This window comes from Prinia subflava, chromosome 1, assembly GCF_021018805.1.
Source record: "Prinia subflava isolate CZ2003 ecotype Zambia chromosome 1, Cam_Psub_1.2, whole genome shotgun sequence".
In the NCBI taxonomy this organism is placed as follows: Eukaryota; Metazoa; Chordata; class Aves; order Passeriformes; family Cisticolidae; genus Prinia; species Prinia subflava.
The window spans coordinates 66421480-66442458 of record NC_086247.1 but is presented as its reverse complement, the minus strand read 5'-3'; the positions used below and the strand labels follow the sequence as shown (position 1 = coordinate 66442458).

Below are 20979 nucleotides of genomic sequence, written 5' to 3'. Positions count from 1 at the left end.
TCAAAGGAGTTAGAAAAGAATTTATAAAATTTATAGCTATTTATAGTCTGTAAAATAGAAAAACATAGCACAGTTCCAATGAGAAAAACTTGAAATGGGAAAAGGTCTTTGTTTAAGAGCTTGCTGGGTAACATCTTTAAATTAGGGATTTCTTGAGCTACAGAAATGAGTTGTCAATTGCCCTCCTCTTCTTTCCTCCTTGCTCCTTCCCTCTGAAATAAGTGGCAAAGCACACAAGGGAACAGACTTCCTTGATTACATTAAAGTTTCCTAGTGCTTTTCACAAACATATTTTAAGTAAAAGAGCACGGAAGTGACAACATGTAGGATGATTATTTTTATGTCATTTGGTTTATGAGCAACAGAGAGACTAGGTCTGTCTGTTGCCAGGAGGATCCTGTAGACAGATTAGTTAGATGTTGTCTTAGCTTTGCGCACATGATACGTCCTGCTGAAGAGTGGTCGGAGCTGGAACACAGCTGGTCACTTTTGAGATTTATGAACTTAATCTTGTTGGTCAACTCGAAAGTATGGATATTTTGAGAGTGAATTCACATTGTGTAATGCTATCATAGTCCATGATGAAAGCAACTACAGATGTTTCATTATTTGACAATTCATAAGACAAATGGAGCCTCTTCCATCCTACCACCAAGCACTAACATCCATTTTGCACGCCATTTACAGATGAGGTGAAGAAGACATTTTTAGGTTCCTACCCCTGCAGCAACAACTCATCTTCAAACAGAAAGAACAGTTGCTACTTTGGGACAAAAGAAAGGGCTTGAAGTAGCAATTATTTTTCATATGGCAAATTTCATATTTTTCATATGCATAAATTCATGAGAAATTGTTACTACAGTCACCATATTTACACACTGAGGATCACAATAAGTTTTGAGTAGAATGCAAGCTAATTGAGAATCGTTAGGATAAATCCTTAGGTACAAGTGAGAAGTGAAGAACTTCTGAAAAACTCAGAAGAATCATTCCAAAGAATTCAAATAAGGCACCAAGTATAGGCTATTCCATTCAAATATGAGTGACTGATTCAGGCTACATTAGTGAATTCACACACTGACAAGCTGCTTCCCATTCCACATTCTCCAGACACTGGCTTTTTCTCATCATATTGGCAGTTAGTGATACATGCTGGCTCTTTCCTACTCACTTTCCTGTGGCTTCTCTAAAATGATTTTCTTTCTTTCTTTCCTCCATTCCAATTCTGAGAAATACCTTGGGTCACTTGTGTCACATACCTGTAAACTTGTAACTGCATTTAATACAATCCTCCTCACAAAGCATCCATGCCCAGATAAACCATATTCTACTTTTTCACAGTGCTCCCCTCTACCATGGGCTAAAGAGAACAATTTGTGAGACAAGTATCAATTTCTAAATCCACTCACACTATTCAGAAAAGATGGAACTGAGATACTAACCATGTGATCAATGAAAACTCAATAGCAGTCACTCAAGAGAAAGGCTATTAACTTTTTGGCAGAATTCCAAATTTGTTGCTTTCCACCTGAACTGCCCCTTCATTTTAAATGACTACAGCAGTTAGCATTCTTGTTCAAGATCCTACACCACATAATATAACCTTGCCATTGTTAAAATGGCGAACATTTAGCAGTGAGTTCGGAAAGCAGCTTTAATAACTCCAGTTCAAAGCCTACCCATGTATTGTATGTATGCAGAAGACACAGAAAGCCGTGGTGTAAGAGGCAATGGCTATGCAGAATTCAGCATGAAGTCTTTTTGCTTTGCCCAGATCATCAACTTTTTTGAAAAAGTACACTGTGACTTAAACATCTTATTTAAAATCCAGTTTTTTACATTACCATCATGTTAGTGTTTCAAGCTGCTAACAGGTGAAAGCTAATGATTTCATTCATCTGTGATGAATGAACTTTACTGCACCACCCCAAAAACAGCTTCACTGTGAAATCTTTGTGAACCATACTCAAAAAAACATTAAAAATTCTCTTTTAATTACTGAACTAGTTGAGAGCCAACACATAAAAATGGTGATTAAGCATGAAACACTGTGGATGCACTCTGTAGGTGCAGGACAGTAGTGCTCCAAGTGTGATAAGGAGAGCACTCCCCTGGTGTTCCCTTTGATGTAATTTGGTTTACAGACATCATGAACTAGATTTCTTTCAGGTGAAACTGAACTGGAAAATATACTCCAGAAGCATATCTAACACATTCCAGGTACAAATGGGTACTTATTCTCCAATATTAGACAAAACCTACAAACTAAATAATTCTGAAATGTGTACAGCACTGATGTCAGATCCTCCATTTCTACGTTTTGCTACATCTGCTCCTACTGAGCTGCACCAACTGTTACTGCCAACACAACTGCAAACACTGCCTCCTGATAAATTAGGGATGGCATGTGTAGCAGTTCAACAAAACACTATTATTCATGACAGCATAGACCTCTGAAAAATTTTTAGCCAAGTCCAATCAAATTGCTTTATTAACAATCAAAGCGGGAAAAAAATCATCAATGCTAGGTTCCTAAATTCTTTTTTGCAACTCATCTTTGAAACACAAGGTGTTGCAATTGTTAACTATTTGCAGTTGAACATCAAATTGAAAAAAGAATTTCCAATAAAGGGCAAGAAATCAGCGATATACCTTATTGCTTCCTCCACAGATTGGCCAACTATATTTGAGGAGGGACCTGGCTGTGACAAAGGTGTCAGGCTTATCACCCATTTTACTGGCTTGTAATACTCATCACTGGAGCTCAGCAGGTAGAACAGTGTGGTCAGAAAAATCACCTGCAAAACAAATTCAAGTTTTAAATTACAAGGTAATAAATACTTCATAGAATTAGAGTATGCAGCTATGCTTCAGATATTGAATTTTACTGGAAAGGAACAAGATACTCTTCCACAAGCCTGGATTTAGAAAAACAGAGCTGAAAGAATTATTTTTTCTCTGCTTCAAAAAGGACTTAACATTTAAAGCTAGACATTATAGAACTTCTGCCTCTGTTCAGCCTCTTTCCAAAATCACATCTAGAGCAAACAACTAGAATGCTGATCAATATTCTAGTTGTGGGACTCTTTGGTTCTTTTTCAGCATGTTTAACAGATCAAAAAATTGCTGAATAGTTACATCTATTCTCAAAACAAGCAAACAAAACTGCCAAATAAATTTGGGCTGTCTCAAGAGTCATTATGCAGCTGGGTATCAGACATGAATTACACAAAAATTCACAACCATAAATTTTACATTAAGCTGGCAATCCTAAGTGAATATTCCTCCTGTGAGTTTGATGATGAGTCTCAGCAGAAGTGATGGCAGTTCCACTGTTTCAGTTAAAAGACAAGAAAATTGCAATCAGATTGGATTAGCTTCCTCTATGTTGCAGTCAACTGTGTTCCTCTTATTCTGCTGTTAGTGGGCTCAGCAACTTCTTGGGTAAGAATAAATCACAGAACTGTGTCCATCTTGAAACAGAATACCTCAAACAAGAAAAATCCATTCTGCATGCTCAAAACGTAAACTATGGCTTGTATTTGCTTCTTGTACAAGACACATATTTTTTCTTTCCTGCCAAGATTAGAAAGAATTCCTTCACCTTCCTTGTTTCGAACCTACTTGTATTCGAGAATAAACCACATCTTAATCTTTTTTTTATGAGCCAAACAGCCTAATCTCCATAAGTCTCTTACTTGCAAGCATTTTATCTAATTTGCAGACACCTCATGCTCTTTTCCTTCATTCCCTCTAAAGATGCTCAGAAAACAAAATGCAAACAGCATTGCAATATTTCATTTCCAATCTCAAAATTACATCAGTCTCTGTTCCTAATTTCTTTATACTCGGTAAAATGCTGCCACCATTTTCCCCCTATTCTGCCCTCCCAGACTTTAACTTGAAAGTCACGTTCAGCTATTGACCTATAATGACCCCCATGCAAAACATCATATATTGGTTTAGGCTATATTCCATCTCCCCAGGTATTTAGTATCTGCCTTGAGAGATAAACCAATCTAGCTAATTAAACAAGTCACTATATTAACAGATTTTAACAGCATGCTGTTAACTTTCACTTTGAGCTTAAAAAAAAATAATAACAATAATTAAGCCTTGCTTTAATGGGAAATAGTCTAGTGCCAGTAGCAGTATCAGCTGTGTTTTGTTGCAGCTTCAAGTAAGAAAATCTTAAAATTTAAATCATATTTTAACATCCTTCGTAATTCTGCAGTTATGGTTATTTTTCTTCCTTGATGGGCTCTGACATTTCTAAGCTACTATAATATTTCATGATTTCACTGCAAAAATCTATACTGAAGCAGACATTCAGATGATGTTGTGTCTTCCTTCCACGGAGTTCAACCTACAGACCCTTCTGCATGTGCTGTTTTCAACACAAAGCAGCATATTGCTCTAAGCACAGTAAGTATAATATCTGCTTATCCTGACTGTTCTTCCCCAGTGCTTACAGAAGAAACTTTCTTAAAGAGACACAAGACAGACATACCTACCTGAAGGGTAAAAGCCAAAGCAACGGCTGGGAATGAACAGCAATGGAATAAAATGCTGTTAAGCTGAATTACAACCAGGAAAATGAACAAACCCAACTAAATTTCTGCTAAAAGAAGATGGATGTAACCACAGCACATATAAAATTAACTGAATTTTGGAATATCTGCATTTAGGAAATTAACACATTTCCTTTAGCACACTAGGTGTAGAAATGCAAAAAGAAGCTGTAGTCACAGAATTTAATAATGTATTATCAAATGGTTTGCTGACTCCTCCAACAAGTAGAATAACCTCAATACTACATCCAGCAGCAAAAGATATGTACTATCTTTGAGCAATTGGAGGCAAAAAGCTTCCAGACCTCTTTTACAGGATATCTGAGATACCTAAATTGTTTCCTAACCAACAATTCAAGATCCTGCCAATGACTATTAGGAAGAATCCACCAAAGACAAAACAGTAAGACCTTTCCATAGTTAAACAATTGATGAATTACTATTTATGCTGTAGGGTTTGTCCTGTAGCTGAAAACATTAAATACTCTAAGCTGAAGAGGGATAGACTGAATTGAAAGAGAAAACTCTGGGTAAACACTCTCTACCAAAATGATAATTCAGCATTTCCACAGGTATCAAGAAACACACAGCCTAATTGCTTGTGCATCAGGTCCACTGATTCAGTAAATATTTTTGTATCTGCTTTTCATACTCTATTTTCTGCTGAAAAGCTTCAGGGTTTTAGTTTGTTGGGCGTTTGTTGCTTGTTTTGGGTTTTCTGGTTGTTTGTTTAGCTGTGTGTTTAACAGCATCCAAAATCTACACATTCCCTGCAGAATTGTAGATGCCCATCAGACAAAAGGAGCTTTTTCTCTTCCAATTTTTGTAACAGAATATGAGCAGAGTGAGAGTGTGCACATGTGAGTATACAGATGTGAATAATTACACATCCACACAAAGGCATATACAGACATCCATGTGCACATGTGTGCAGACAGGAACTTGTATTCAGAAGTGAAATACAAGTCACATTTCTGTAACTAATGATCAGTTTTCAAAAGTCTGTTGAAGATCTGAACACGGTCTTACTGGATCATGGAGGGATGTGCTACACAGACTGACATTCCTACATAATATTTTGATGGAAAACGTATTTTTCAAAATAGAGGTTTTGAACGAAGTGTCCATTATTTCCATGCTTTAAAGAACAAATGTCTAAAATAAGATGCAGTATTTTAATTTCTATTCAAGATGACTAAAACTGGACTGAAATGTAATCAGTAGAAAAGCTAACCACTTTGAGCATTAACTTGTTGGAAAATTTAAGTTAGTTTGTGCCACCCTAAACTAGGAAAAGCTTTTCTGTTGCAACTAGGAAACCTGAAAAATGAAAAAATGGAAGTACATTTCAAGCATCTAATCTTTAAAAGAATTCCAACACAGCAAGATCCCAACTACCTCAGCTAAACCAGCTGACTGCACAGCAAGAGGCAGGACCCTGCCGGCAGACAAAAAGTCAGCACCATGCATCACAGCAAGAGCATGCAGTGAACTTGATCTAAGTCATTAGGCATCTAAAGACAAATCTTGTGTCTGAGCCTGAGTGCCTTGAAATCACTGACAATTAGTTCCCCAGTTTGCCATTTTTGCATGCTAACTTTTTGGACACAGTTTTAAATGTGCCATCTTGGGTAAAGTTGTGGACTAAGAAAGAACGCAATTTTTTTTTTTAAATGGAAGACAGCTCGAGAACAAAATTGGTGACTTGCCTGCAAAAGTTGTTTCCATCTCCTGAAAGCAATGGCTTGCACAGGGATATGCTTACACAGACATGCCATAAGATTTCAGTAGTTATGTAGGATATTATAAGCTACAGCTTAGTACCTTCAAGGCCCGAAACAAGAATTTTCTACTAATAGAACGACAAGAAGACTTACTCCTCCTAATCATGCCCTGTGTCTAGAATGCCCCCAAACAGATAGCAAATTTGCAAAACCTTAAAGAATTCTGGTATTAGATAAGTTTAGAAGATGTTTTCAGTGCTTTAGGTTTGAGTTTTCATTATTACAATATGTGCAATTAGGTTACTCCAGTAAAATGGACCATGTAAATCAATGACATCCTACTTACCACTGAAAGCACAAAATTGAGAAGAGCTGTCCCACTGTGGAAGAGGATTGTCACTAATGCTGTAACTGTAGTAAACAAGAGGCTCACATTGCGACTCATCACTATCCACAGAGACTCCAGGATCTGAACAAAGAGGAAGAGAAGAAAGAGTTAGACATTGGATGCTATTTGCAAACACAGAGCATTACTTACTGAGTGATTCATCTCCATTAGCCGATTCAAAGATGACTTAAAAAAAAAAAAGTCATCTTCCCTTACTCCTACACTACAGCAGATTCTATCAAGTGAAAATGTCCACTTTACCAAAGGTAAGTTTCTGTTTATCTATTTATAAGGTTTTGGAATTTTTTTCTCAGTATTCAAAATTATTTCATTACACAAAACTGGAAAAAAAATAGATGTGGTGACACTTGTTTATGGTGATTAACAATGCTGTCAAACAGATCTTGTCTTGGGAGACAATACTCACCTTTTCAAAAGCAGAAATAAGACACATAGAACAAGGAGTAACATCACAAGGTAGAAAAAAAATCTGACGTTCCCAATCAAACAATAAAACTACTACTTCAATAAATTTGTTGTTAAAAGCTTTCATGGTAACGAAATGCATGTTTTTAATAGTATTTGCAGAGAAATGCAAAAGTTGTGATTTTGAGTAAGGCTGCATCAGTCAAGTAATTATTAAAATAAATTAAACAATATTAGATAATCTATAAAAATTTCTATTGGCATGGGCAACTGATTGCTTATGGTTACATACAGTAAAGACTAGTTTTGATGCATCAAAAGAAGGCACACAGAGGCATCCTAAATGCAATGCACACTAGTTTCAAACAAATATTTCATCCAGAAAGAATAGTATAAGAATGTAAAAGCCAAAGTGATTCTAACATATAAAAGAAGCAAGACCACAAACAAATCTTCCAGACTAACTAACAACTGGAAAAACTGTAAAAGCTCTGACACAAAAGCCCTTCAGGATCAAAGCCATAAGTAAAGACTTCAAAACCAGCAACTGTTAAGTCTTGATTTAACAAATAGCTATGAGACCGAATTAAAGCAAAACTAAACAACCAAAACCCCCCGAAAACCAGAAAAAATCTTGCATTTGTAGAGCAGACAAAGGAGTGTAAGCCATGTGATCATCTCTCCTTTAGAAGTGAGTGAATCACACTAAATATATTTTATTAAGCATGAACTTGAGAGGGAATAAGTGCCAGGGGAAGTGGCAGGGAATTACAGCACAGAAAGATCTACATAGTTCATACTTCCTACTATTTAATGGGAATTATGAATGTTAAAACTTTTCTTTTGTACAGATTTTATTAGTGTCTCTTGAGAATTCAAGTGAGGTTAGAAGTGAAGAGGACACTGCAGAAAAATGTTCTCCCACTGGTACCTCTGGTCTCTTTGCTTCTTCTAATGGACTACAAATTAATTCTGGGGGTGCAGCAGTGCTACAAATTCATGCAGCCCCCAGTAACATTCTCACGTGCACATTATGTTATGAGCACTGCAGACATAGAGGACAGTGAATTCTGAGGGAATGGCTTGTAGCTAAAGCAAAGGCCTTTCAGCTGATATTCAGGAAGGACAGCACTACCCTTGCTGATACCAGGCCTTAAGTTGTGTGCAAGATTCCCCTCCTGGATATTTAAGCTTGTTTCTAGAACTTGGTGTGTGAACAGGAGCTTCTGCATCCCAGGTCTTCTGTTATAATGTGGAGTTTAATCACAGAACAGCAGCAAAGGCCCTGAAAGTGGGACACAGGCTGAAAACAAAGGCCCCTGAAGCATGAGCAGTGCTTTGAGTAAGAAGGCATTGAAGATGCACAACTCTTATGAGCTAGGAAGATTGCTTTTCCTTCAAGAAAATGACGTAGAATTAAAAAATGGGGGGAAAAACACAACAGGCTAACAGCAGGACAAGGCACCCGTCATGACCTGGAAAAGTCATACTTTTCCCAAGTATCACAGCATTTAGTCTAGGGCAGAGGTTAAGGGGCAGGAGTTGTCTGGAACAAAAACACCTTATGAATGGACAAGCTCCTTAATTTAAGGGAAGACAATGTCCATTAAGTTCCAGCTTTGCACACCTAAGAGTTCTTGAGCCAGCTCATTTAGACTCCAGTGACTCAAACCATCAAGGACAGCCTCTTTGGTGCCAACTACACAGCAGCATCATGCTGGCTTTTTAGCCTCACAGCTCGTGTAGGACAGGCTTGTTAAGGACTGACCACTTTCAATAATGATAATGATTAGGAGACTGTAAAGCAAACCACTGGCATGAAGCATACTGTTGATGAAAACTGGTCTAGTAAAGTTTTGCTCTAAAGAGTAAAACAAGCCTGATTTAACAGCCTTCTAACTAGTAATCACAGCAATTGTTAAAACCTCACTTGCAACACACAAGCTGAGTTGATACCAGTGAGAGTTCAAAAGGAGAGGAGCTTGTTCTGTCTGCCAGAGGAAAGCACAGAATGGTGGGACTGTGAAAGTTTTCTTCAAAATAGGATGTTTCTCCAGTACAGGCAGGATTTATTGAACATTTTCCCTAGCTTTAGCCTGAGGGCTGATAAGCAGGAGTATACAACTTACAAGTACTTTGAAAATAGGTATCAGGTTGCTCAGTGAACATCAGAAATAGTTCTCCTATGTGAGCATCCTTGTTTGGTGGAGTCATTCACTGGAACTGTTGAACTAGTTATCACTAGCCTCTGCTTCAAAGTGCAGACAGTGCCTTTCTACAGCTTTGGTATGTCTTATGAAAGCAGCTGCATCTTTTAAGACTCATTTCCAACTACAGAGTAATTCCTTGTTAGGCATATGTATCATTAAAATTTCAAGATACAAGCTCTTCATAGCTAAGGTGAGAAGACAGACACAGCAGACATTAACCATTACTGAATACAGCATCAGAATGTGCTCAAATATTCCCTACCACTCACAAAATCAAATTACATGCAATTGCACCTAAGAGTTGATAATGCTGTTTGATTCCCAGAGCCTACTGAAGCTGAGTTGATGAGCTCACCTACTACACACAAAGAATTGTTAACACCTTGCCAGCTGAGTCCTCCAAAACACAACAGTGTGAATATTTATGCAATAATGTTACATTAGTTTTAGTTACTTTTTTACTATTAAATAACAGAAAACCACACCTCTTTCCCCAAACCACTGCTCTGTAAGCAGCCCTAAGGGATCAGTGTTTAGAAGAGCTACAAAGCTGTACAGCACTCAGGACTCTCTTACACATCACACTGTGCTGTGCCACCATCAGCATCAGTTACTGTGTCTTTCCAATCTGTAACAGGCAAGAAAGCAAAATTGCACACAATGTTCTCAGGCATCTAGGGTGTCCTCTTGGCCACTTTTAAACTGGTCAACATCTGAAAATGAGAGTTAAAAGGCACTTAACCAAACCAGTAATTTGCTGAGAACTTCAAGTCAGGAGACTTATGGAAGCCAGAGAAAACTATGTAACTAACTCGATTCAGTAAAGGGAATAAAACTGAAGACAAAGATGTAAAAAAAAAAAAAAACAAACCCCAACATGCTAGTTGATGTATTACTGAAAAATGGACTGAATTAGCTATAAACTTATGAAATTACTAGAAGAAATTACTGGAGCCAGAGAAAATATTAGGATATGTAATAACTCAGCGAAATATTTGAGAAACTGACTTGATTTAAAATGTACAGATCAGTCATGCTAAAAGCACGGAAAGGGAAACCTAACTAAGCTGAAGCTTGCTGTGTATCTCTGTGGAAAGTCTTCTGTCTTTCTGTCTGGGAGATCTCTGAATGATACCACCTGCTGGTGGAATGATGAGTATTCTTGTGCAAGGAGCCAAAAGATCAAATTAAGAAGACATTAGCAATGTCTCATGTAATATCAGGGGACCTCTGAGTCATCATTCACAGATTTAGCCAGCAGCAGTTCACTTTCTCAATGCTACAAGCATACAAGAAACGGAGAAAAAGGGTTATGAATGGAAAAGCAGATGGCTGAGGAAAGAATGAGTCTTTTTTTTATTTTTCAGAAATTAAATCTTATTAGTCCAGTTAAATGTTGCCTATTTCATCCATCTGATAAACTACCTTAGAGTGGAGTATGGGGTGCAAAACACAATGCAGCAAGTGAGGCTCCACTCTTGCTGTCTCTGCCAAGAATGAGATGAAATAAACACCACTTCAGAAACACATCACTAATTATATTATGCTGGGTTTTGACACTACTGCTTCTAATACTGGATAAAGGCAGTGCTGCTGACACCAAGGCTTTCAGAAAAAAAAGAAACTGATGACTTGGAAAAGCTTATCTTCATATTAAATCTTCAGGCAATTTACATGTTTATAAAAAGTAATTTACTTGAAAATAATTAAGGTCTGTCTACATCAATCTACAGCTAAGCATAACTGCTACGATGAACAGCACATTTTAGGGGGGTACAGAAGTCTTCCAAGCTTTATCTGATACTCAGAGTTGCAAAGTTGAATCCATGCATGTTGTTACAAATTAAATAAACACCAGCAATTCTCCAGCACACCTAAATCAGTGATTTAATTATATGTTTTCAACTCTAAAATGAAAATTTGTTCCATTAGGGGAAAAGCCTGAAGTGAAACACTAGCATCTGTCTTCTCTTAACATTTTTTGTACAGCAAACACTCCTCACATTAAGGAGGAAGAACACTTCCTATGACTTCCATCAATAGAGAAGAGCTTATCTGCTTGTGGCTGTAATATGACATTGTCAAATAGCTGTATTTTCAGAGAAAACTGTCATCTGTTCCAGTCTGAAATACTTCAGAAAGCCAAGGGGCAAGCAACACAGTTATTTTTTGGTAAATTCAATCTATGCATAAATACTTGTTACATGCAATCAGGGTAATCATACACATTTATTCTTTTCCAAAAGTGGAGGAAATCTCATTAAAGCTGTATATCTGCTTCTTGAAACAGTTCTTTACAGCTATCTCATTGTCTTTAAATTATCTGTAAGTTAAAAAAACTCCCAACACAGCTTTGGTACTGTGTTTTGCTATATTCTTAAGAACTGCAAGCTAGCATGACTTCAAGTGTTCAACCTCACTCTCCTCATCAACAACACACTCAACCAAAAAATAAAAAGAACAGTTTGGGCTGGAAAGGACCGTAAAGATCATCTGGTCCCAATCCCCCTGTCGAAGGCAGTCACCTTTCCTTACACTAGGTTGCTCAAAGCCCCATCTAATCTGGTCTAAATCCCACCCAAAGTTCTACAAAATATGAAAAAAGCAAACAAAAAACCGAAACTAAAGAATCTAAGCAAAATAAAAAATATATCTCCAGAAAACACATTCCCTAAATTATGTGAGTACATAATTTAAAATATTAACCCTTCCCAATTCGGCATGCCATTCTAACAACCTATTGTTCCACTTCAAAATACCAGGAGAAAGGTTTTCATGCTCTTGTACAAACATAAATCCTGAATACAGTAAGGCTACTTTGTATCTTAGGATAGGCAAGAAATTTGCTTAAACATACCAGATTAAGCAAAAGCTATTCTTATTTTCACAATCTCCAAGTTTTAATGACCTGAACAAAACTAGAAACTGTATTTTCATCAATTTTAATTTAAAATATTGGTGTGAGTAATATTTATGGAATGCACTGTATGAGTGAGCCAGGAAAGAAAATGCTGCCCAGTAAGGATGTGAAATGAGGATTTAGAGCTTTATACTAAGCTGACTTTTTTACAGTCTGCTATTAAGGACATGAGTATATGGAGAAAAAAGACGTGTTTCCAGACAGCTGATGTGTAATGAGTTCCTGGAAATAAACAGGAAAGCAAGTCAATTGCTGGCACTTTTTTCTTGAACTAAACCAGGTTAGAAGTAAAGCAAGAATGTTAGCTAGATGAAAGTTTTAATGTTAATGTTTTTCATTCTTAAGTATTTATTCTCTTTACACTTTTCTTCGCCTCTCTCTATCCTGCTTAGATTACTGAAGCACACTTTACATCATGGTTTCTGAGCATTGTGCAGCAATGCTGCAAATGACACACTCCTATCAGGTAGTTTCTCCTCCTTCTGTGCCTCCTGCCTAGAAGGAAACTCCATATTGATTTTAAATCAGGATGTGCTTTGCATTTTTAAACCCTTTGCCTTGAGCATGCATGGCCAACTTTGAGAAAGTATTAGGCAAATTTCATAATTAACTGAAAAATGTTTACTGCAATGAAGTTTCTCTCAACTCTTTTCTTGCCTCATACTTTCTTCTATGGAAGAAGCTGTAACAGTTTAAGCAGCAATTGGGGCAGGACAGAAAAAAGCACACAGGCCTATCAGTCTAAACCAAGGAAATGCTCAGAGGTAAGTATTAGCTTTGACTGCATCCACAGATCTGCTGTAGTGTCAGGTATAAAGAATAGTCTTCCAAAATTGACGATACTTCTGGTAATGACAACAGCTCAAGTCAAAGATTAACTATATTGGGGATTGATTCTGGGTAGTAAGCATTTTGGATTTAACATGATTTTTTAGTGAAACACTTCAATTTGGATTGCTTTCAATGCTTCCTCTTTCCTCCTCACCACATGAAATGTTTCTATTCAGGAATTCACACTGTGTAAAACATTAATTTCATTCTCCACAGAACTTTCATAAAAGAGGAGAAAAATAAGCTGCTTTCAACCCACCCAACAAATAATAATAATTTGAGGCAAAAAAAAGATAACCCCCCCTGCTTCTATTGCTTGGTTTTGTTTTCACAACCTCTTGGTCAATGGCTTCTTCAGTTATAATCTAAACCAACTGGTCTCTTCTTTAAAAAAGAAAAGACTACATAAAATAATGCACTGAAAATCAGCTTGCAGGTGACAGATAAACAATCTGCCTCAGGAAGGCATCTGGGAAGCTGGTATGCATGAAGATGCTGAAAGCACAAGAGCCTCTTTATCATAAAAATTCTGTTTGTTTTACAGTTATATTTTAAATAGGCCTGCAATAATTGTAAATAACACTAACAGTTTTTCCATAATTTTCCATTTACTTGAATCCCTAAACCTCAGTGGTACTCCACGGAGAAAATGCTATCAGTTAAAAATCAGACCAATTTCAAAGTAAGTACAAAGAATAGGTACCGAGAGAAATGTTTCAATGTTGTCATGAACAAAGGATGCAACATCTTGCCAGTCCAGAATATCTCCAAGCCAGCTGTTTTGACGGTTTATGTGCCACTTGTGTCCTTTGTGTCTTCCAGAATGTGTTACATTCTTAAAAACAAAGAAAATAGACATTCAAATAAAATTTAGAGATATGAGAAAGTCAACAGCTCTGATGTCTCCTTAATGAGGAATAGATCCAACATGCATCTAAATACTTAGAGCTGCTGTAATTGGCATACACAAGAAATACCTGGAAGTACTCTGTACACTGGAAAAACTAAAATCTGACAGAAAACTGTAGTTAATTATTCCATTTCATTATGTATGTGTATGTTGTATTGATTCACCTGTTAAAAATTTACTGCTTGACTGATACCATGGTATCTATTTTACTCTTAATGAAAGCACACAAGAAAGAGGTAATGATTCCAGTTATTGGCTTCATAAGTTACTGTTTGCAACATACAGGTTTCCCCAGTATAGTCCATAAAGAAAAATGCAAGCAGTTGTTTTCTCACTATTAGTGTCTACCTCTCCACAGGTAATGTTCAATCACACAAAACCTAAAAGCTAAACTGGATGCAGGAGGATTTCTTCTGACTACACACTTTGTAACTGCAACACAAGACAATAGGACATGGCCATAGAAACAACAGCCAATTCCTTGAGTGGCTCCCCCCTAATTATGAAGCTGCCCATTGCCCAGTGAACCATACCTGATTACCATCTTGATGGAGGCTATTTGACTCAGTCTGGGACTGTAACAAGTGTTTCAGAGAAGGATGCCAAAAGTCTCTGTAAGCAAGCTCAAGCAAACCCGCTGACTAAAACATCCTAGTCTTTAACAGAAGGAGATTTCTCAAGTTCTTAACTCTGATTTTTACAATAAGCGTTCCACTGCTTGTTAAAATTTTCTGCACACTTTTAGCCTTAACAGTCTGCATTCAAAATGACAGTACCTTTTTCTGTCACACGTGGCAAATAACATTCCAAGTGCAGTCCCTGCACTGATTTATCTAAGAGCATTACTTTTTCTGCGTATTACCAATTCTCTCTAGATGCACTGTTACACTTTGTGATGCACAATTAGAAACCTTCTACAGACATCAGAGAGATCTTTCTTCTGAGCTAGCAATTTATTTAGAGTAGAAATACATGAGTAGTCAAAAATCTCCCTCCAACAGGCCTTTTGTATTTGTAAACCGCATGGAGACCTACCATCTGTTCATCTAGTTCTATACCAAAACTGTTATTTCTTTAATGCAGAGACCTTCTTGGAACTTTAGAGATACTTGAAGAATAACTGCATAAAGACAAAATGTTAATATAATTGCAATCATTTAAATAAACAAGTCTTTAAGGAATATGGCTTCTGGATTTGGTATTTCCATTGCACAATGGCTAATGAATTGCCTTTTCCTTTAAAAGGCAAACAACACTGGCAGCATAACAATGATTTAACTCTTATGAACTTTTCAGAATTCAGTGTACAGAACCCATTATAAGATGGCTGCAAAAATGCACTGTAAGAAATATAATGAGAAGACAATTACTTTCTCACAATTTCAAATTAATAAAAGTTACACAAATCATGCAGAAGACCAGTTGCCTTTTCCCAAGACCTCAACAACACAAAAATTCAGCAGACAGTGCTAAACTATGAAATACTAATTATAAAAAAGTGAGAAAACTGTAAAACGGCACACACAAAAACACACAACTACTTAAGTGTAGGACACAGCTCTGGCTATACTAAAACAGTGACTCTAGAACAATGTGTCTTACACACTTGACATTTTTACCTTCCTTTTACTGACCTTTACTCAACCTTCCAGCATTCTGCTAATCTCTGCTAATCTCTTGCTCAGAAATTCATACTTAGTATAATTACCTCAGAGTCCTAAGTGATAGTTTACATGAATACCATTTAAATAAGTTACCCACCTTCACAAACCAAGAGTGATAAAGCCTGTCCCAGAGCTCCAGCACTTGTTTTTCAATCACAGCAGTGTTGTTTACTTTTTCTCCTAAAATCTTATGGAGCTAAAACACATAAAAATCTTTTATTATACAGGACAGAACAAAGCAGGAATCCACTGATTAACTTCAAGCTTGATGAATAACATAAGATTGTCTGTAAAGGCACATTTCAAATCCAAGTTATTAGAAAAATTAGTACCAGTATGAATACACACTTCAGAAAAAAATGGTTCACAATACAGAGACTTTCATAAAAAGAATTCTGCTGCACTAAGGATGTCTTTCTGCACTGAAAAACAAATGCTGTCTCTAAAAGACTTAATCCAAAATCTTTGATCATATCTTTAAAGCAAATATTTCAAATAATTTCAGATGTGTGCTAGATATCAAATATATAAACAAGAATCTTGGCAAATTCTTCTGAAGAAAGCTACCTTAACTATACAAATTATGATTAAATAAATGTCCAGTGTACCACACCCAGCCCACACAGAAGTTAGGCAAGAGAGAGGGGCAGTGGTGGCAATAAAAGTCTAATTGTCTATAATAGGATAGCTAAAGCCAGTTCAAAAAAAAAACCAAAAAAACCTCAATTTTATTTGACACATTTTCACTGGGAATAATTATAATGATGACAGATTTGTCAGTTCTTAAAAAGAAACTATCCTCTGAACAGAGAAGTCTACTGAAATCACTCCCACTCTTGCTTCAAAAGTCCCAAACCAGAATGGAAAGAATAGATCTGTCTACAAAATGGTTAAACATGTGGGAAAGAACTACTGAAAAATGTATTTTTATTTCTTTTTACTTTTATGAAATATAAGAAATGAGAAGAACCCCAAGGGATTGGAGTTTTTTGACACCTTCCTCTTACCTTGTGCGTGATCCACTCTCGGCCATACTGGTATACGTTGTTAGCTGCAGAATTGAGCGCCTTCTGAATGACCTGGGCTTCTGGGAGCCAGCTGAGGGGGGGTTAAAGAGGGAAAACAAAGTTAACTGATATGTATTATACCCACTTCATTACACCCAAAACACATTGCAAATTAACATTCTGAAACAACAAATCATTATGGTTAAATACATATAAACTTACTACAACTCGAATGTTTCCTTCTACGTATTAAGGAAAAGATTTTCACATAAGCAAAGCAAAATTAAATCTAGGGCACATCATTGCATTTTAAATCCTCCAAGGTTCCTGAAACCTTAATTAAATTGATATCTCAACTTTTTCAAAAGAGATTTGCTCTTCAATCTGTATACGTCCTCACCGAACCACCTGCTTGTGAATTTCTTCAGGGACTCACATCACTTTCAAGCAATGTACCCTACTGAGTTGCCAGCATTTCACCACTTGTGAGTACGGGGCACACAGTCTCTGCTTTGACTTTCTTTTTACATCTTGATTCAATGGCGCTTGTTGGAGCCCTTCCAAAACAAAATGAAAGCATTCAGGAAATAAACTGCTGTATTTGTTCACCTGACTGAAGATCAACATGGAAGCTCTTCTGTCTGTATAATGCTTCAGAAATGTTCCAGACTGGAATTCCAAGATATTTCAGTCACTCACCTCTAAACATAATACGAGCATCAAGCTCTGAAAGCTGGGAAAGTTTCATGGATTTGGCAAGAGGTATTCTTACTCTTAATGAACTAAAATATAGTGGCATGGACACTTCAAATTTGGATGCAAACAGTGGAAGTAAAAAGTTACACTAAAATTCTGCAAATTATTTAACTACTACTCCAGTAGTTTCATTATGTAAATAAGTTTCTGACAGTCGAATTTCTATCTCCATTAGTTCCACTTATTTCCATCTTATGGCAAAACAGAAAGGCCAAACAACACAAGAATGCCACGAAGGAATAAAACCAAGTGCTTTAAGTGCTTTCTGTTCTCATGATTGTGATTAGTGGTGCTAAAGCATATGTTACTACAGTGGTTATTAATTATATCCTTCTAGTTCTATTTTTGAAAAATTGTTTTGCTCTTTTAATACAGCATCTGCTTTCTTTCAATCTTCTTAAACCACCATCACTTTTATTTAGAATGTGCCTTTGAAAGAGTCAACCATTCTTATTCCGGAGAGATCTTTTTTTGGTGGCATTAAATTGGTATCTCACATTTGCCCAATGTCTTTTTGGCTGAAGCAGAATGCAAGCCACCTGGAACACACTCCCTTTAAAATCACACTTTTCAGTCTCACCTATTGCCCCTCTGATGTTCATGCAATGACTCCTTTGCTCACGAGTCTGCCCATGTTTTCTCTACACGCATTTCTCGCAAAATCTTCTCTCTCCTTTACTACTTGTCTTGGTGCTTACTTCAGTGATTACACAACTAAAACTTACAAACTTCCCACTGGGCTCACTATACAAAACTACTCTTATCAGGAATGGCCCTGCCCTACTGATTCACACCAAACTCCCCCACCCACCATTCCTCCCACCCTTGAACTCTTCTTTGGTTCACTCCAGGAACAAGGTCTTCAACTCCTATTCCTTCAAATGCATTCCACATCCATCTCTCCACATTTAAAAATTAATTTAGCTCTATCTTGAAACTTTCTAGAAAGAGAATTCTTTGCCTGCACTTTTCTTTCATAGGAAAAACGGAGAAAAAGCAGATCTCTTTACTCTCTGCACTACACAAGTTTCTTCTCCACAACTGTAGCTAGAAAAGTTCGTACAGCCATCCTTCACCACCAAAATCCAACCAGTCCTCAAATGAGACACCACACTGACAGTTCTCCAGGCTGATGCATAAATATCCGTGCTGTCTGAGAGTTTACATCTGCCTGTGAGAGACACCCACACTTCTCTTCACCTAGGGGATTTTTTAAATTAAAAACTATGCATAAGTGCACCTGGAAGCTTGTTCATCCACCCTACACTATTGGCTTAACTTCAGCATTCTTACTTTGCCCATTCTGGGTGACTGGCTACTGTCTCATTGATCAAGCTGCTTGTGACTTGAATCATGTGAACACTCTCTTGATGTACCTAAATTAAAGAGAGAGAGGAGAAATGTTATGCAGTGCAAACTACAACTCTTCCTACATTCAGAAAGACTTCTTATTTTGGGGGCGAGGTGAGTGGTACTGGGAGGATAAAGGTGGGGCGGCAGGGGGAAGATTAGAAGAGGGCCAGTGACCAGTTTGTACATTTAAAAAAATAATTCTTCCAGTGCAAACAACCCACTATGAAGAAAGAAGTTCCATTAACCCAAGAAACATCTAGTCAATACAATAATAAATTCTGGTCACTAGTAATAGCAAATGGAAATTTAAAACTCATCACATCATTGGAAAAAATTCAACAATAACAGCAGTGCTGTCAAGAGAAACACGAAAATAGAAAGCAAAGTTTCAGATACACCTTTCTAAGCCATGGATCAAAAAAGTCTAAAAAAAGTAATAAATACTTAGCTCTAACACGACCAGCCCTGCTAAGAAGTGCTTGACCAAATAAATTCTTCAGCAAGAATGATGAAATATACCTTTTATAAATATCTTAACAGTCCTTTTATGAATATAAGGGAGTTTTAGACAGGAATGTTTGCACAACTTCTAAAGTCTTCAATTTTAAGAACTCAACATTACATATGCCTACATTTTGGAAAAAGGAGATTGACATCAGAACCCATTGATCCTTGTTCTGTAACTGTATTCAAGTCAAACATTCAATCTCCACAGCCAGTTTGAAGTATGAACACAGCTCCATTAGGAAAAGGGGAAAAAAAAAAGTACTTGAGTGACCTCTTCTGGTGAGCAAGACAAATCCTACCCAAACTCAACCATAAACCAAAAATCAATTCTAGAGAACACCTGATCATGAAGCTCATTTAACTCAGAAAAGGATACTATGAGGTTATTACAGACAATTACACAAACAGATTGACAAACACATCCTTAATTATTTTGCAAATGTTTCTGATGTGAGGTAAATTAAAGAGACAAAATTCTAAGTGGTTCTTCTGTTGACAAGGAAAGTGTCAACAAGATGCAAAACAAATCTGTTCCTGTAATACATAAGCTAGTAATTCTTTTACTAGAATAAATTACGTATTTCCAAATCTCTGTATATTAGCGTTGTCATATAGGTAAAAACCACAGAAATACAAAGTTATATAAATATTGAGATTTTGATATATTTTTGTATATTTTATAGTCCTGGAATGGTGACAAGCTCAACTACAGAGCAATTAGTTCTTAAACAGTTAGAAAAATTCTTTAAGCTATACAATCTCTTATAAGTATCAGTAACCTTCATCAGCAACGAAAATGAGCTCTTTGATTATATTCGTTAGCACACTGTACCTTTGCAGTAAGGAGAAGAGCTAGCAGAAGGGTTCCTATCACCAGCAAAAATATTATGAAAATGCTGATTATTTTATCTAGCATTTTCTCCAACCACACGATAATCTGTTCAGAAGAAAAAGAAAAAAAACCAATTATAGCACATAAACCAATCTTTAACAAAAGCAATGCTGTATGTTATGTGACAGTATTGTTATTTTTATTTACAATCACAGTACAAAATCAGGCTCTAATCAAACAGCATTTATGCCCAAGCTTGGAAATGAACAATTAACAAGCGATGTTAGAATGATTAAGGTCATGGTATGACATGTGATTTTGCAAAAAAAACACGTACACATTACCACACAACATGGCAAGCTCTCTGCAAAGCAAGCAATAATTCAACTCACTAGACCTAGAAAAGTACCTAAAGAAGACATTCATGTCAACCAGAACCCAGAAATTTGTTTCTTGTCCTTCAAGAAACTTACAGATACTGTGTGCACAGGACTTCAATGCTATCAAGGTATACTTTAAAGCACAACCAGAACTTTCAGATTTGAATAGCTAAGAGCCATCTAAATGAAAAATGAGGTATTTTTGCAAGTAATAAAATTTTTAAAGCTGCCTCATCACCTTCTGAACTGAAATGGGACAGGAGGCGTTCTACATTATTGACTATCAGGCCAATTATTCAGCACTAACTATTTCTATCCACTTTCAGTCTCAGGAGGATGCTCAGCATTAAGAATGCATCAGGTAAACTCACTGATACAGGAAACAGGCAAATTCGTTGTTCTGTCAGTTTACAAAAAGGCCCATTCTATACATGTCCATAAGCAAATGGGTGACACCACATTTCAGTAGAGAAATTCTGATAATGTCATTCAAAACAATG

At 36.7% G+C, this 20979-nt stretch overlaps 1 protein-coding gene across 2 annotated transcripts in view; it reads right to left on the bottom strand.

Moving 5' to 3' along the window:
- TMEM245 (transmembrane protein 245) overlaps positions 1–20979 on the bottom strand; it is a 73210-nt gene that overhangs the window by 20681 nt on the left and 31550 nt on the right. For both annotated transcript variants that reach the window (XM_063398961.1, XM_063398970.1), the window contains 7 exons: positions 20100–20204; positions 18701–18783; positions 16652–16742; positions 15742–15840; positions 13774–13905; positions 6642–6764; positions 2653–2798 (listed from right to left, as the gene is read on the bottom strand). In XM_063398961.1, coding sequence (XP_063255031.1) covers positions 2653–2798; positions 6642–6764; positions 13774–13905; positions 15742–15840; positions 16652–16742; positions 18701–18783; positions 20100–20204 — 779 coding nt within the window. The remainder of the gene's footprint in view (positions 1–2652; positions 2799–6641; positions 6765–13773; positions 13906–15741; positions 15841–16651; positions 16743–18700; positions 18784–20099; positions 20205–20979) is intronic.